Below are 13575 nucleotides of genomic sequence, written 5' to 3'. Positions count from 1 at the left end.
TGGTTGCATTTTCCCCGCCCAGGCCAGCTCGTGCTTGTTCTGCCTGCCCAATTGCCAAACAACCAAATAAAGAATTGCTAGGCTATTTATTCCCTGGGCCCCTGGGGAGCAGCGGCGCCGGCGGGGCGCCCTTGCTGGCTGGGCGGCGCTCCCACCCCCCCGTTCAAAAAGGCTTTGTGTGCGTCCCCGTGCTTTTTGGCTGCTTTTCGTCTCGACTCTTTCCCTCTCTCTCACTTGGGCTTCCCTCACACACGGCAGAAATAGGCTCGTTGTTGTCTCTGGCGCATTTCGTAATTGAAATACCGACTGCCCCCCCAGGCCACCTGACACTGGGCAATGGGCATTAGCCCAAGGCTTCCGAGTTACCTTCTAAATACTTGATTTCTGGCACAGGCCCTCGACTGTCGGTACCTGGCTCGCAACCCGTTTGCGCTGGTGATTTGCCAACCCTGCATCTTGCAACCTTTGTATATCTTGCGTTCCGTCTGGCGGGTCTATTCGTTTGGTGTCTGTATCTTGGTTGTATTTCCTATTCCTGTCTAAACAGTTCCTCTCTTGCCCCCCCCCCCCCCCTCTCTCATTCCGCCTTGCCATCCCACCCCAACGATTCCTTCTTATTCCACTACCCTTTCTCTTTGCTCAGCGCCACGGCACCCCCGTATATTATTATCAAACTAGCAATTATCCAGCAAAAAAGTCCCAGCAATTGTAACCATCCCTAAGCCCGTAGAGCCCAGTAAAAAAAAAGAGAGAGAGCCGACCTTTTACTTGCCCCATCTCGTCCATCCGCTTTCTCGCTTTCCCCCCTTCTGTTCCATTCCCGCCCCCTTTCTCACTTCTCTACTCCTACACATCGACCACATCACTGCAGAAAAATCAGCACAAAATTGCTGCAATCGATTTTTCGATTTTATCTATTTCGATTCATCGCGCCATCCGATTCGTCGATTTGAGCACATCTTTTTGTGCCTGAGCACCTGCTCTATAATTTTCTCGCTTCGGATTGACGCCATCACCGCGTCTTTGCCGTTTTTTTCGCGTCTGTTTATTCGCGATTCTTTCGGCGTTGGCGCCTGTCGCTGCTGGTCAAGTGAGGCTATTCCCAAGCACGACTGTTACGTTGGACCCACCTTCTCCAGGCGTCATTCTTGCCCAGCCAATCACGGCTCGTCCCTCGCCTCGCCCGCGCCGCGTCCACCCACACTGGGCCGCACAGCAACGCAACCCTGCTGCAGCCAATCCAGATAGGCCACTCATTCGTCCAAGCTGCACTTCGACGCGGCCAGCGCCAGCTACCGCTCATTCGTTCATTGCATTTTCGTCTGGATCTCCTTTACATGTGTGACTAATTTCGACGACGATACTTCTTTTTCAACCCTCCTGTTCTTCTCCTTTCCTCGCCGTCGGTGGCTCTCCGCTCGTGTCGCACTGCCTCGTGCGACCGCCACACATCAACCTACCAGACATTGATCCTGACCGACTCTCGCACACAAACGCATAAAGCCCAATACAATGGACGAAATTGTCGTTAGCAACGACCAGCGTCGCACTCAGCAAACCACATTTCAACAATACCAGCCGCCTGGCTCCCAACCAAATGAGTCGCCGACCCCAACGCGGCAGGTTTCCACCGTCATGGTAGGCGGCAAGCTCCAGGAGAAGAAGTATGACTTGATTGACGGCAAGTGGGTGCAGCTCACGGCTGCTGGCGTCCCGCGCAAAAAGCCCGGCCGCAAACCCGGCGCCAATGTCAAGCCCAAGACGGATGCCGAGGTCAAGACGAAGCGGCCCAGGAAACCGCGCGAATCTGATGCACCGCTCATCCAGCGCAAGCGCAAGGTTGCCCTCACCGATACGGAACAGGATGACTCCGACGTATCACGAGCCCCCGCCCACACAGCCGCTTCACCAAACTCTACCTCCCACAGCTTCCTGCAAACTTCTCCCACGCAAGCTCGTTCCTCGCCCAAGATGCCCAAGCGCGAAGGCTATCCCAGTTCCATGCAGAAGATTCTCAACGACGATCCGCCACCTGCTGTCTCTGTACCTGTTCGCACCAGCGGCCAGAGCTATGATCCGATCCGGGGCATCTCGGGACCTGCGCGCGATGCGCCCTCCCATAATCCATACTCTCCCGCCTCGGGCTCCCCCAGAGCGCTCGCCAACGCCAATAAATCTCCATCCATTGCCAGTCTGCTGGAGCCCGCCGCTCCCAACATGTCGCCTTCTAACTCGCACAACGGGTACCCTGCGTCCCGTCTATCGGACGATAGACCCTTGCAGGCTTCTCCCTCAAATCAACCGCCTCGGCCATTTGCTGCTCGTCCGGCTCCAGAAAAGTCAGACGCCCTCGATGTGCCTCGGCCCGTCGTCAACCCGTCGAACTTCACAACGATCGCCAACGGTCCCGTAAGGAAAGTGTCACCCAAGCACACTGGCGCATCCACACCCAGAACAGACATGGACGAACTTGGAACTGAAGGAGATGGCCGCTCCATCCTCGACTTTGGTAAAGCCAAACCAGGCGAGGAGGCTGATGTGCCCACTATTGTTTTGAGCATCCCCATCGTCCACGGCGAGACAAACAAATATGTCAACTTCTTGCGACTCGCAGAAGACCGCTATGGCTGGGACGCTCTGCACCCCCGCCTGGCGGCCAACCGAGATCGCAAAGCGCGTATTGCCGCAGCTGCGGCCAACCTTGAAAGGATCGAATCGGGTAGAGAATCTGGAGACGAAATGTCCGTGGACCTGTCCGACGGCGAGGGTAGCAACCCCGAGGTCGCTGGCGCCAGCGGCACTGACAACCAGCCCAAGCCCACCAAGAAGAAGCGTAATTTCAAGGAGGATCAGTACGATGTCGACGATGAGTTTGTAGACGACTCAGAGATGCTCTGGGAGGCGCAGGCCGCCGCCAGTCGTGACGGATTCTTCGTCTACTCGGGGCCGCTGGTGCCCGAGGTTGAGAAGCCCCCAGCTGGGTATGTTTCTAATCTTCACCATCTTTTACGAATACGAACTAACCACTTTACAGTACTGAAGGTCCTGTTCGACGTGGCCGCGGCGGTCGTGGCAGCCGTGGTGGACGTGGAGGCGCGACGCGCGGCGCCGGCACCGGTCGGGGCGGCGGGCCGGGGTCTCGCGGTGGCATAGTCCGCAAGCCGCGGATCTCAAAGGCCGAGAGGCTGCTGCGCGAAAAGGAAAAGGCGGAGCGCGATTCCATGGCCCAAGTTCCCAGAACGCCAACGAGCAACTATGTTGTGCCTAACCCGGCGCCGATTCAGCTTGGCGTTTAAGTGGGTTGTCGGACACTGTAACGCGAGGAACTGTGTATTATTTTGCATTCCTGAGGAGTCATTTTGCATCTGTTGGAGTTTCTCTCCTTTATTTCATCATTGCGTTGGGCTTGATCAGTCGTTTCACCTTTACCAGAGCGTGAGATTAGGGAAAGGGAAAGGGAGTTTCGGTCGATATCATGCCATTTTCTCTCATGACCGCCGCAATCCATATCTACGGCTGACGGAGTTTACTATGTTGTTGTAGGTCATGGTTTCTGTTTGTTGTCTCGCTACGGCTGCGGTTTTTGTTCTTTTTTGCTTCAGTACTCTTTGTACGATTGCTGCTAGTGGGCTCGTCGCCCGCTATCTTTTGTCTGTTGCTGCGAACTTGTGAGACGAGCATGGAGGTTGATTGATCTGGTAAATGAGAGAGGTTGTGGTACTAGAGCCGAATGCTTCTGTGCAGGTTTGGCGTTGATGCATGGCTCGACATGTTCTACTTTTATCATAATACAAACTCTAATTTCCCCATATATGTGACTCTTGTAATGATTGCTCATCACTGCAGTGTGAATTTCTTGGGACGGAGCGAGTGAGTTTGTGAGATGGAGTGAAATGAGATGCTCGAGTCTTCTTCCTTCCCTCAGAAATAAGACGCAAGAAACAAATATTTGCAGCCAATATTTTGATCCACCATCTTGAATACACATAACGAGAACATATCTAAAAAAGCACCTGGCAGCAACCTCCTTCATTCATTATTCCCCCTCACGCAATGCTAAACTCAGAAATCTCTCCCGTCTCTGCCTTTTGCTCGCCGCCCACCTTGTAGGCCGCCCGCCATCGCAGCTTGGCCGATTCGACCCTTTGCGACGACGCCCCGCCGCCAGCGTGATGAATGGCGACGTGCTGCGTGATGCCTTTGCTCTGTTTGGGGGCGAGGTCACGGCCCGTTTGAGGTTTAAGTTTGAGTTCGTAGCCCTGTTTGTTTTAATATTAGCTTCCTTCTTTCCCGATCCAGTTCTGTCTTCTATTCTTCTCTACAAGAAATAGTAGGAAGAGGAGCGGCATACTTTTGTTACGGCGAGCTGGAAATGTAGCTCCGAGACGGGCTGCGCCGTATTGTTCGAAAATGAAAACACCATGTCAATCGCGGATGACGACGCTGTTGCGCGGTTGGCGAGAAACTCGGCGCGGATGCTGCCGTCAGTGATGATGCCCCGGTGCTCGCGCGGCAGCTGCTGCTGCGCTGTGGACGTTTCGGGCAGCGCAGAGGAAAAGTTCCACTCGTCGTCTTCAGCGGCAGCGGGTTGCTTGCCGGCGGCGCTGCTGTTGCTGGACTGCGACATGAAGGCCGCAAAGGGATCAGAGGCAGATGGAGGAGGGGGGGCGGCGATGGCGGGGGCGGTGGGGTTGGGTGTGGTAGACTGCGATGCGGATGGGGACGCAAATGACATGAACTGGTTGCTGAGGTTGCTGCTCGAGGCGGGCATGGTAGTGTTGTTGGTGCTGGCGGTGCTGTTGTCTGTTAATGAGGAGAGCAGCGCAGGGCCGGGGATATCTGAAGCTGGTTAGTTACGGAAGACGTAATGTTCGCAAGTTGGGATACGTACTCTGATTGGCGCCAAACCCAAGCGCAATGCTGCCGCCCTGACCAAAGTTGCCGGAGCTCCCACCAATGTCCAGTCCGAGGAGGTCGTTCTCGATGCCCTGCGTAGCTGCGCCACCGGGCTGCGCCGAGCTGCTGCCGTTGGCCTCGGCTGCGTCGGCGTCAAAGTCAATCAGCGAGAGCTCACCCGCCGGTCCGGCGGCTACCGTCGCCGTCTGCGAGGGCGCGGGCCCGCCGGCGGCCACCTTGGCGGCGCCCTCGAGGTCGCCCTTCTTCATGAGCTTGTAGCGCTCGACGGTGCGGTGTATGCTGTCGTTGATATCAAGCAGCTTGGCGACAGCCTCGTGATCGTCCGACTCCTCCTCGCACATCTTCTGAATCTTGGGCTGCGCGCTCTGCAGCGCCGAGGCGAGCTCGCTGAAAACGTCGCCGTCGGTCATCTTGTCGCCGGGCCGGAACGCTTCCAGGCGCTCCTCGAGGAGACGCGCCTTGGCCTGGATCTTGGACACGTCCTCGGCGGCCTTGGCGCGGTAGTCGGTCTTGGAACGCGTATCATAGCCAGCCATAATCTTCATCAGGCGATTGGCTTCCTGTAGATCGGCGGGGGTGCCGCGGCGGATAAGCTCCTGCAGCTTGGCGGACTGGGCCTCGCGGTCCTCTTCTTCCATTTCTTCGGCGGATTTGAGGTTCTGACGAATGATAAGCATGAGACAAAAGGAAATGGCTGGAGCAAGAATGGACAACAAACATCACTTGGATTTAGCACCGCGGCATCCTCGCGTCGAATTTCGGGAAACATGTAGCCCTTGTAGCTCAGCAGCCGGTGCATGTCCCGAATGAAGCCCAAGTCATCCTTGTAGCGGCTCGTCTCGCAAATGGTTATGCGCCACTCCTCAATGGCCTCGAGAATCTTGGCCTGAACCCGCGTGGCGCGCAGCGGCGGGCGCTCGGGGAAGCGGCGGACGAGCTCATTGAGGAACTCCTTGGTGCTGATTTGCAGGTGAAAGGGGTAGCCGCAGTTCTTGACGCAAATATCGAGTAGGGCGAGAGCGAGCAGGGCGACGTTGGGGTTGCGGTGGTTGACAAAGTTGACAATGGCGGTGGCAGCTTCGCGCGGTGCGGCGCCCTTCTTCTGGTTGACCAGGTCCGAGATCTCGAGGTTGAGCGCTAGGTTGGGTTCGTAGTTGTCCGGGCTGCACGCCGAGTGGATGTAGCGCTCCAGCTGCGACGGCGTCCGGCCGCCGTACTCGCCCCAGCGGTCGCGAGCTGCCGCACGCGCAGAGGCGGCCTCCATCGTGTGCGGGGTTTGTCTGGTGGTGATGTGCGGATCGAGGAGAGGGCAAGGAGGGAGGTCGTGGACAGGGGTGTCGGGTCACGCTGGCGCTCGCTGTCGGCTAGAACGGTGAAAGAATATGAGGTGTAGAGAGATGACCCAAGGGCGGTCGATGCGCGGCAATGTAGAGAAGCGGCCGTTAAATTCCCCGATAACCCCCTTCGCAGTTCGATGATGATGACGAGCCGAGATTCTAGCTCGCCTGGAGGCTCCCCTCCTTGTGGACACCCACGCAGGCTGGGGCGGTGGCGCGCAGAGCCGCAGGCCGGGGTACTTTTGGGAGCGAAGTTGTTAAAAAAAAAAAAAAGAGAGAGAATAAGTCGGCAAATCTATATATCCTACACATTACATAGATTTCTACAGAATCCAAGATTGAACTCTTCCTCTCACCTTGACATCAGCTGCGCTTCGCCATCCACACCAACAGAGGCGCCTATATCAAGGTGGGGTGAACGGCGGGGCTAGACGATTTTCGCAACTGCCATCCAAAAAGTTGCCCGACCTTGCACATCATTCACAACAAGAACGTATTACCTGCTCAATTCAGTGGAAAAGAGCCCCTGTTTAAATCAGAGCAGTCATGGTGCGACACAAAAAAGACTTTGCCGGGCGCGGCAAGAAATTCGGCGGCGGTCGTGGCGGCGGCTCGTCACGACCCCGCGACGACAGACCAGCGAACGGCGAGGATGAGCGCGGCGGCAGCACGCGCGCCAGACCCCCCTTCAAGGCGGCGTGCTGGGACCTGGGCCACTGCGACCCGAAGCGGTGCTCGGGCAAGAAGCTGATGCGTCTGGGCCTGATGCGGGAACTACACGTGGGCCAGCGGCACAACGGCGTCATCATCACGCCCAACGGCAAGCAGGTGGTGTCGCCCGACGACAGCGCACTCATAGACCAATTTGGCGCGGCCGTCGTCGAGTGCTCATGGGCGCGCACAAAAGAGGTGCCGTGGGGCAAAGTCGGCGGCAAGTGCGAGCGGTTGCTGCCGTATCTCGTGGCGGCCAACACGGTCAACTACGGGAAGCCGTGGCGGCTCAACTGCGCCGAGGCGCTGGCGGCGGCTTTCTACATTTGCGGGCATGCCGAGTGGGCAGAGCAGGTTCTCGAGTCATTTTCGTACGGGCCGTCGTTTTTGGAGATTAACAAAGCGCTCCTGGACAAGTATGCGGCGTGTACGGATGCGGCGAGCGTCAAGAGGGCCGAGGAGGAGTGGATGGCGCAGCTGGAGCGAGAGTATACGGAGAGTAGAGAGATGGGGGATGATGTATGGGCGAGCGGCAACACGAATCATCGGCGGCTGGATCCTTCCGACGACGAGGATGAGGATGAGGAGGTGGAGGATGATGAAGAGGTGGAACAAGGGAGTGTAGACGGGATATATCTAGGAAAGCGCCCGCTGGAGATACAGGGGGAGGAAGATGACAAGGATCCGTTTGCCATTTCCGACGACAGCGACGACGACTTGGTCATGGAAGAGATTCGCCGCAAGGTGCTGGCCTCCAAGACCTTTGTCAATACGCAAAACGACAAGGAGGAAGAAGAGGACCGCAAGGCCAAGCCGGCGAGGATAGCGCATCCGCAGCAGAAGCTGACCGAGCACAGCGTCGAGCCCGACTCGGACAATGGCGACGGCGGCGACGAAGAAGTAGCCAGTGATGACGAGTTTGACAATATCATTGATGCGACGCCCGTGACGGATAGGATCGGCCTGTCGAAGCTGGAAAAGGAGAGGGCGCAGGCGGCCATTACAAGCAGGACGTTTTCGTCGAATGTCGTGTCGGCGCCGTCTCGCTGGTAGTGAGGAATGGCAGGCACATGAAGAGCCTGTCACCCCCATTACGGGATGAGGTGCATTGTGTTTTCCGCGGCCATGGCCACCAGAGCATTAGCAAATGAAAGCTATTATGAGTCAATGTGATTGAAGCAATGCAGTCTCGGTATTCATGAGAGATGGCATTGGCAGATGAAAGTCTATAATACATCCATGATATCCCGCTACAAATACTCTGCGCCTTCTTTTTACAGTGTTTTACATATGATACATGCCCGCCCTCTACAACTGGCGCTTCTCCGAGAGGACTTCGTACGTCTGTAGCTGGTCATCCTCTTGAAACTCTTCAAAGCCGTCCAGACCGATGCCGCACTCTGTGCCCTTGCCCATCTCCTGCACATCCTTTTTGCCGTGCTTGATTGTGTCAATCGTACCTGCAAAACAAGAAAATAATTTTAGCTAATGAATCCAGAGTGAGAAAATAAGAGACGTACCATCGTAGATAACCTCACCCTTGCGCAGGACCTTGACCTTGCTGCCCTTCTTCAGCGAGCCATTACGCACTTTACACCCCGCAATGTTGCGCACCACGCGACGCGTGACGTTGATGGAAAACACCTGCAAAATGTCGGCCTCGGCGTGCACGCGCTGCGTGACGAGAGGAGGGAGGAGGTCACCGAGCGCGGCGCGCACGTCGTCGACGACGTGGTAGATAACGGTGTGGTCCATGATGCGCACGCCTGCGTCGTCGGCGCGCTGCTTGATGTGCGGCGGTACCGCCGTGTTGAAGTTGACAATGAGACTACCCGACGCCGCCGCCAGGTCCACGTCGTACTCAGTGACCTGGCCCGCTGATGACCGCAGCACTTTGGAGCGCACCTCGTGGTTGCCCTGCTCCAGGATGCTGCCGACAACGGCCTCAACGGAGCCCGCCACATCGGCCTTGACGATGAAACTCTGCGTCATCACGCCGGGTTCCGCGGGCCGCGCGTCTCCGTCCGCATCGTCACCAAGGCCGGCGCGCTCAGCAGCCAGGGCGTCGGCGGCCGCCTTTTCGCGCTGCCGCTGCTCCTGCTCCGCAATGTTGGCTGAGTTGGCCTCGCGGTCCGCCATCTCCACACGGTATTCGACGGCCGTCTTAGCCTTGCCCTCGTCGGGCGCTTGCAGCACCATTTCACCCGCCGCTGGCAACTCGCGCCAGCCGAAAATCTCGACGGGGGTGCCGGGGGGAGCTTCGGAGATTTCCGCGCCGGCTTCATTGCGCAGCAGACGGATGCGCGCCCATGTCTTGCCCGCGACGATGTGATCACCCACACGCAGGGTGCCGCGCTTGACGAGGACCGTGGCGGCTTTGCCGTTTGCCTTGACACTAGACTCTAGAATCCAGCCGTCTGCCATGCCATCGGGTTCGGCACGGACATCGAGAACCTCTGATAGTGTGATGATGTTTTCCTCGAGCTCGTTCATACCCTGGCCGGTTTTGCCGCTGACGCATACAACCTGCACGTCACCGCCATAGTCTTCAATCTCGACACCGTGGCGCGACAAGTCGGCCTTGACTTGATCAATGCGAGCGTCTTCCTTGTCAACCTTGTTAATGGCCACGATAATAGGCACCTTGGATGCTCTTGCGTGCTTGAGGGCCTCGAGAGTTTGCGGCTTGACGCTGTCGTCGGCCGCCACCACGAGAACGACAATGTCAGTGACATTGGCGCCACGCTGACGCATAGACAAGAAGGCCGCGTGGCCCGGTGTGTCGAGAAATGTGATTTGCTTGCTATTGGACATGCTGACAATAAATGCACCGATGTGCTGTGTGATACCGCCGTGCTCTTGCGCAGCCACGGAGGACTTGCGCAGATAGTCGAGCAGGGTCGTCTTGCCGTGGTCGACATGGCCCATGATGGTCACAACAGGAGGTCGCGAAGGCAAAGAAGACACATCTTCGGGGGCTGGCGCCGGCTGCAAGTCTCGCCGAGAACCGTTGTCGACTGTAGGTTCGAAGCCATACTCCATAGCAACAAGTGCAGCCGTCTCACCGGTCATGACGGTGTCGCCTGTAACGTTTTCAAAGCCCATCTCCTCCATGTCGGCCATGAACTGAGATATAGGCTGTTTCAGAGATTGTGCCAGGTCAGTGGCACTGATGTACTCTGGAAGAAAGATGGGTAACGCATCAGGTGTCTTGGCTTTTGCGGCTTTGCGTGCTTCCTTTGATTTTTTACGCTGTTGAAGGTCCTCCCAATAATCAGCGTCGTCTTCCCAATCCTCTTCAGCGTTGATTCGGCTGCCTCCCTGGCGCTTTGGTTTTTTTGATTTTTTACCGTCCTTGCTCGGTAACGCCTCGTTAAACTTCAACTTTTTCGGATTTGTCGAGTCCGTCAAAATACCATTGGGATCCAGGTCGTCACCGACGTGCGATGGGTGACTGTGCGTCTTCTTGGATATTTGTCGCCTTTGCGCATTCCGACTGGCCTGCGCTTCCGGTGACTCTTGGGTGTCCAAGTCGGCCCACGAATCTTCAGAGTTCTTTCCTGAAGCCGTCTTCAGCAGCCTTGACTTTGAGGCCCCTTTACCATGCGCCACAGGGTCTTTCTTCTTTTTTGTGAGCTCATCCCAGATATTGGAGTCGCCATGTTTTTTGCTGGCGTCGTTTCCGTGCCCTTTTCGATTCTTGGGGGACCAAGAAGTCGCGGTGACCGGATCTTGCGGCTGGCGGTCGGATCGAAAGATGTCGGCAAGGACAGACTTGGATTTTGATGTCCTTTCGTCTCTGGCGGCGTCTGCGAACCGAGATTTTTGGGCTGGCCGAGATCTCGCTTGTCCGGTATTGCTAGTTGATGTAGTAGATTTTGCTGACTCTACTGTGGCTGTTTTGCGCGCTGCAAGTTCGTGTGGAAGTAGCCCCGACGTTGCAGCGGGCTTCGCTTTGGATGCGAAAGCGCCGAATTTACCAGCGGCGCCGGCAAAAGCGCCGGGAAAGGCCGGTTTGGCGTCATTTCTGTGAGGGGTCGAGGTCGAAAAGAGCCGTGTGCTCACCAATCTTGTGGTATGTGGCGATGCGACACCTTTGGAAATGCCCACACCCTTTGCTGTGCTTGGTATAATTTGGGCGACAGAGCGGCCATGTCGGCATACTGTGCACACAAATGGGCGTCGCTGCTGTAATTTTAGCCTAGCAATATCAAAGAGGTCGGCCGGTCTGCTTGCCTGCCACGCATGCGCCCTCAGCATAATGGAGATGACGCAGATTGACGGCGTTGTAGGTGCTCGCAGATGCACAAAGCAGAATGCGATAATGCAGCTTGTTAGCTAAATATTTACTTAGCAGCTTAGGTACCTAGGTAGGTAGGGCCGAAATAACATTGGAAGGCCTGTGGAGTTTTTCTAGCTCGGGGGCAGGGATAGTCCGGAAGGGGGTCAATGGTCCTCAATGCTGTTCGTAGTTTGTAAGCTGCAACCTTTTGATTGATTCAAATCAAAAGATGTTCAAATAATCGAATCTCGAATTGACAATCGGCTTTAGACTTTCCTGCCGCATTACTCGAGCCAGCTCCATTGCTGCAGCTGCAAGGTGAACTGGACTCTTTGCATCTGCCCCGTTTCTCACAGCCAACGTTGCCATTGCACCTTTCTACGACACATCAATCATTCGTTCGCCATGCCTCCAAAAAAGCGTTCAGCCAAGTTAACAGCGTCTACTAGCGCGCGGAGGGATGGCGAGCCCCCAGATCCGTTCCAAAAAGTGCCCGAAGTGCTTGAGCCATTCACAAAGGGACTTTCGAAGAAGCACGTCTACGTTGCACACATTGACGGAAAGCCGGCTGAGTTCAAGCGCAAAATCTTTGTCGTTCCGGTCCTCATGAATATTGCTGTCGCGGCTGCCTTTGTCTTCCGAATGTACTATATACTGCCGTACTACTTTACCATCCTGGTAAAGGCAATGGTTCAGCACCCTTCCAGCTTTCCGGGTCAAACGACGTCGACGTGGTCGGATCTGGGCTGGGAGATTGGCAAGCGCGGATTCAGCATGTTCATTGACCTCATGCTCTTCATCTTTGTGTGGCCGTGGCCTGTGGAATTTGTTGCCGGGCAGACACATGGCAGCCCGGTCAAGTGGCGATGGGCAGTCGGGTTCCGGGAGAAGGAAATTTACGTGCGCCGCAGCCGAGACTGGCAGGCAGTTTTGGGCGACGTCATTGAGGAGCGAGATTCGAACCGGATTTTTACGGGCTACGTGGCGCAGGCGACGGCCCCGATGCTGCAGGAGCAAAAAACGGGCTATCTCTTAATGAACAACAACTGGGACCTGGACTGGAAGCTGATGGTGAGGGCGCACAGGATGGTGGACAAGAAGGAGGCGGCGCTGGATGTGTTTAGGAACGCGGTTCTGGTACACCACCAAGACTATGGGTGGCTGAGGTACGACCTGAAGCTGGGGGCTTCGACCGAGGAGGAGGAGAAGCGACGGCAAGTTTTTGGGTTTCGCGATGCTCTGTCGGCCATGGGCAAAGAGGATCTGTTTTACCGCTGGGTCGAAATTGTCCAATTTGAGGCAACGCAGCCGGGTGGCTTTGGGCCTGAGAAGCAAGAGGTGGCTGCAAAGAAGATTCGCGAGCTGTTTGAGGGACAAGGCGTCGACTTTGACAAGCTGTGGAAGGACACGGTTGGCGAGGATCTCGACAAGCTGGACTGAAGAGTGTGGCAGACAGCTACATTAGACAACACAGACCAGCGGCTAAGCGGGGGATGGCTATACAATATGCATATGCCATGACCATGACGTGACCCGTCATTAATCTAAATTTGCGGAACAGGCGTGTTTTGGGGAGGATCTGGCCGCAGCCCGGTTGCTGTACGAGATGAAAAGTAGCAATCGGGGTTCTTAACTATTTGGTACCTAGGCCTAGGGGTAGCCGAAGCCCTGCCTTGATATTGATAGGTACCTAACTTGGTGATAAGGGAATATATTGGTACGGGGCAAGAGTCGCCGAGGTTTGCCATAAAACGGCCGCGCGACATCTGACATTTTTTCCAAGAGGGTCCAAACCGATTGCAAATTACGAGGTAAGAAGAGAACAATTTTTTTAAAAAGAAGGAATGCAAAGCAATCAATTCATTTCAAGGCACCCCCAGCAATTGTGACTGGAGAAAGCCCCTGGATGGCCCCAAGGCCCCTCCATTCAAACCCACCAAAGCCAGCCACGACACGCGCCGGCAAAGCCTTAAACCAAACCAAGTTGGCCAACCCTTTTTGATCTTTTTCCTGCTATTATCCTTACGGAGTACCTTGGTCCTTCGTCCTCGCCGCTACTCACCAGCCTCACTCTGCTTGCCCAGGGCTCTCGAAACCTCTGACCACAACTGCTCGTCCAAAAAAAAACATCGCCATCAAACTGTGCGCCGTCGCCCATCCCTCGAGTCCCTCCTCCCGTCTCCGTCATCCTTTTCGGCCGTGCACGACCTTACCACGTAGCCACTATACCGGCCGCCAGTCCCCTTCCGCGTAAGCCATCTTCAGTTCGAGGTCCCTGGCGCCGTCCCGCTTCCTCAACAACCAAGAGAACCAAAAAAAAAAAAAAGA

General features: G+C 56.1%; 5 protein-coding genes across 5 annotated transcripts; 3 read left to right on the top strand and 2 right to left on the bottom strand.

Moving 5' to 3' along the window:
• Positions 1 to 1512: 1512 nt before the first annotated feature.
• Positions 1513 to 3296, top strand: BBA_01277 (histone promoter control 2; the record flags this gene model as incomplete). Its single annotated transcript, XM_008596374.1, has 2 exons — positions 1513 to 2981; positions 3035 to 3296. 2 exons carry the CDS (start codon positions 1513 to 1515, stop codon positions 3294 to 3296), a joined length of 1731 nt encoding a protein of 576 aa, XP_008594596.1.
• Positions 3297 to 4046: 750 nt separating this feature from the next.
• BBA_01276 (VHS domain-containing protein) lies at positions 4047 to 6181 on the bottom strand (the record flags this gene model as incomplete). Its single annotated transcript, XM_008596373.1, has 4 exons — positions 4047 to 4259; positions 4352 to 4839; positions 4892 to 5576; positions 5636 to 6181. The coding sequence occupies 4 exons, from the start codon at positions 6179 to 6181 to the stop codon at positions 4047 to 4049; spliced, it is 1932 nt and encodes a 643-aa protein (XP_008594595.1).
• Positions 6182 to 6800: 619 nt separating this feature from the next.
• Positions 6801 to 8018, top strand: BBA_01275 (DUF367 domain-containing protein; the record flags this gene model as incomplete). The annotated part of the gene is made up of 1 exon (XM_008596372.1): positions 6801 to 8018. One exon carries the CDS (start codon positions 6801 to 6803, stop codon positions 8016 to 8018), a length of 1218 nt encoding a protein of 405 aa, XP_008594594.1.
• Positions 8019 to 8273: 255 nt separating this feature from the next.
• Positions 8274 to 11225, bottom strand: BBA_01274 (translation initiation factor IF-2; the record flags this gene model as incomplete). Its single annotated transcript, XM_008596371.1, has 2 exons — positions 8274 to 8425; positions 8486 to 11225. 2 exons carry the CDS (start codon positions 11223 to 11225, stop codon positions 8274 to 8276), a joined length of 2892 nt encoding a protein of 963 aa, XP_008594593.1.
• Positions 11226 to 11652: 427 nt separating this feature from the next.
• Positions 11653 to 12687, top strand: BBA_01273 (uncharacterized protein; the record flags this gene model as incomplete). The annotated part of the gene is made up of 1 exon (XM_008596370.1): positions 11653 to 12687. One exon carries the CDS (start codon positions 11653 to 11655, stop codon positions 12685 to 12687), a length of 1035 nt encoding a protein of 344 aa, XP_008594592.1.
• Between the last annotated feature and the right edge of the window lie 888 nt (positions 12688 to 13575).

This window comes from Beauveria bassiana (genome assembly GCF_000280675.1).
Source record: "Beauveria bassiana ARSEF 2860 unplaced genomic scaffold BBA_S00003, whole genome shotgun sequence".
Lineage (NCBI taxonomy): Eukaryota > Fungi > Ascomycota > Sordariomycetes > Hypocreales > Cordycipitaceae > Beauveria > Beauveria bassiana.
The sequence above is the reverse complement of the archived record's forward strand: the minus strand, read 5'-3'. Positions and strand labels throughout refer to the sequence as shown.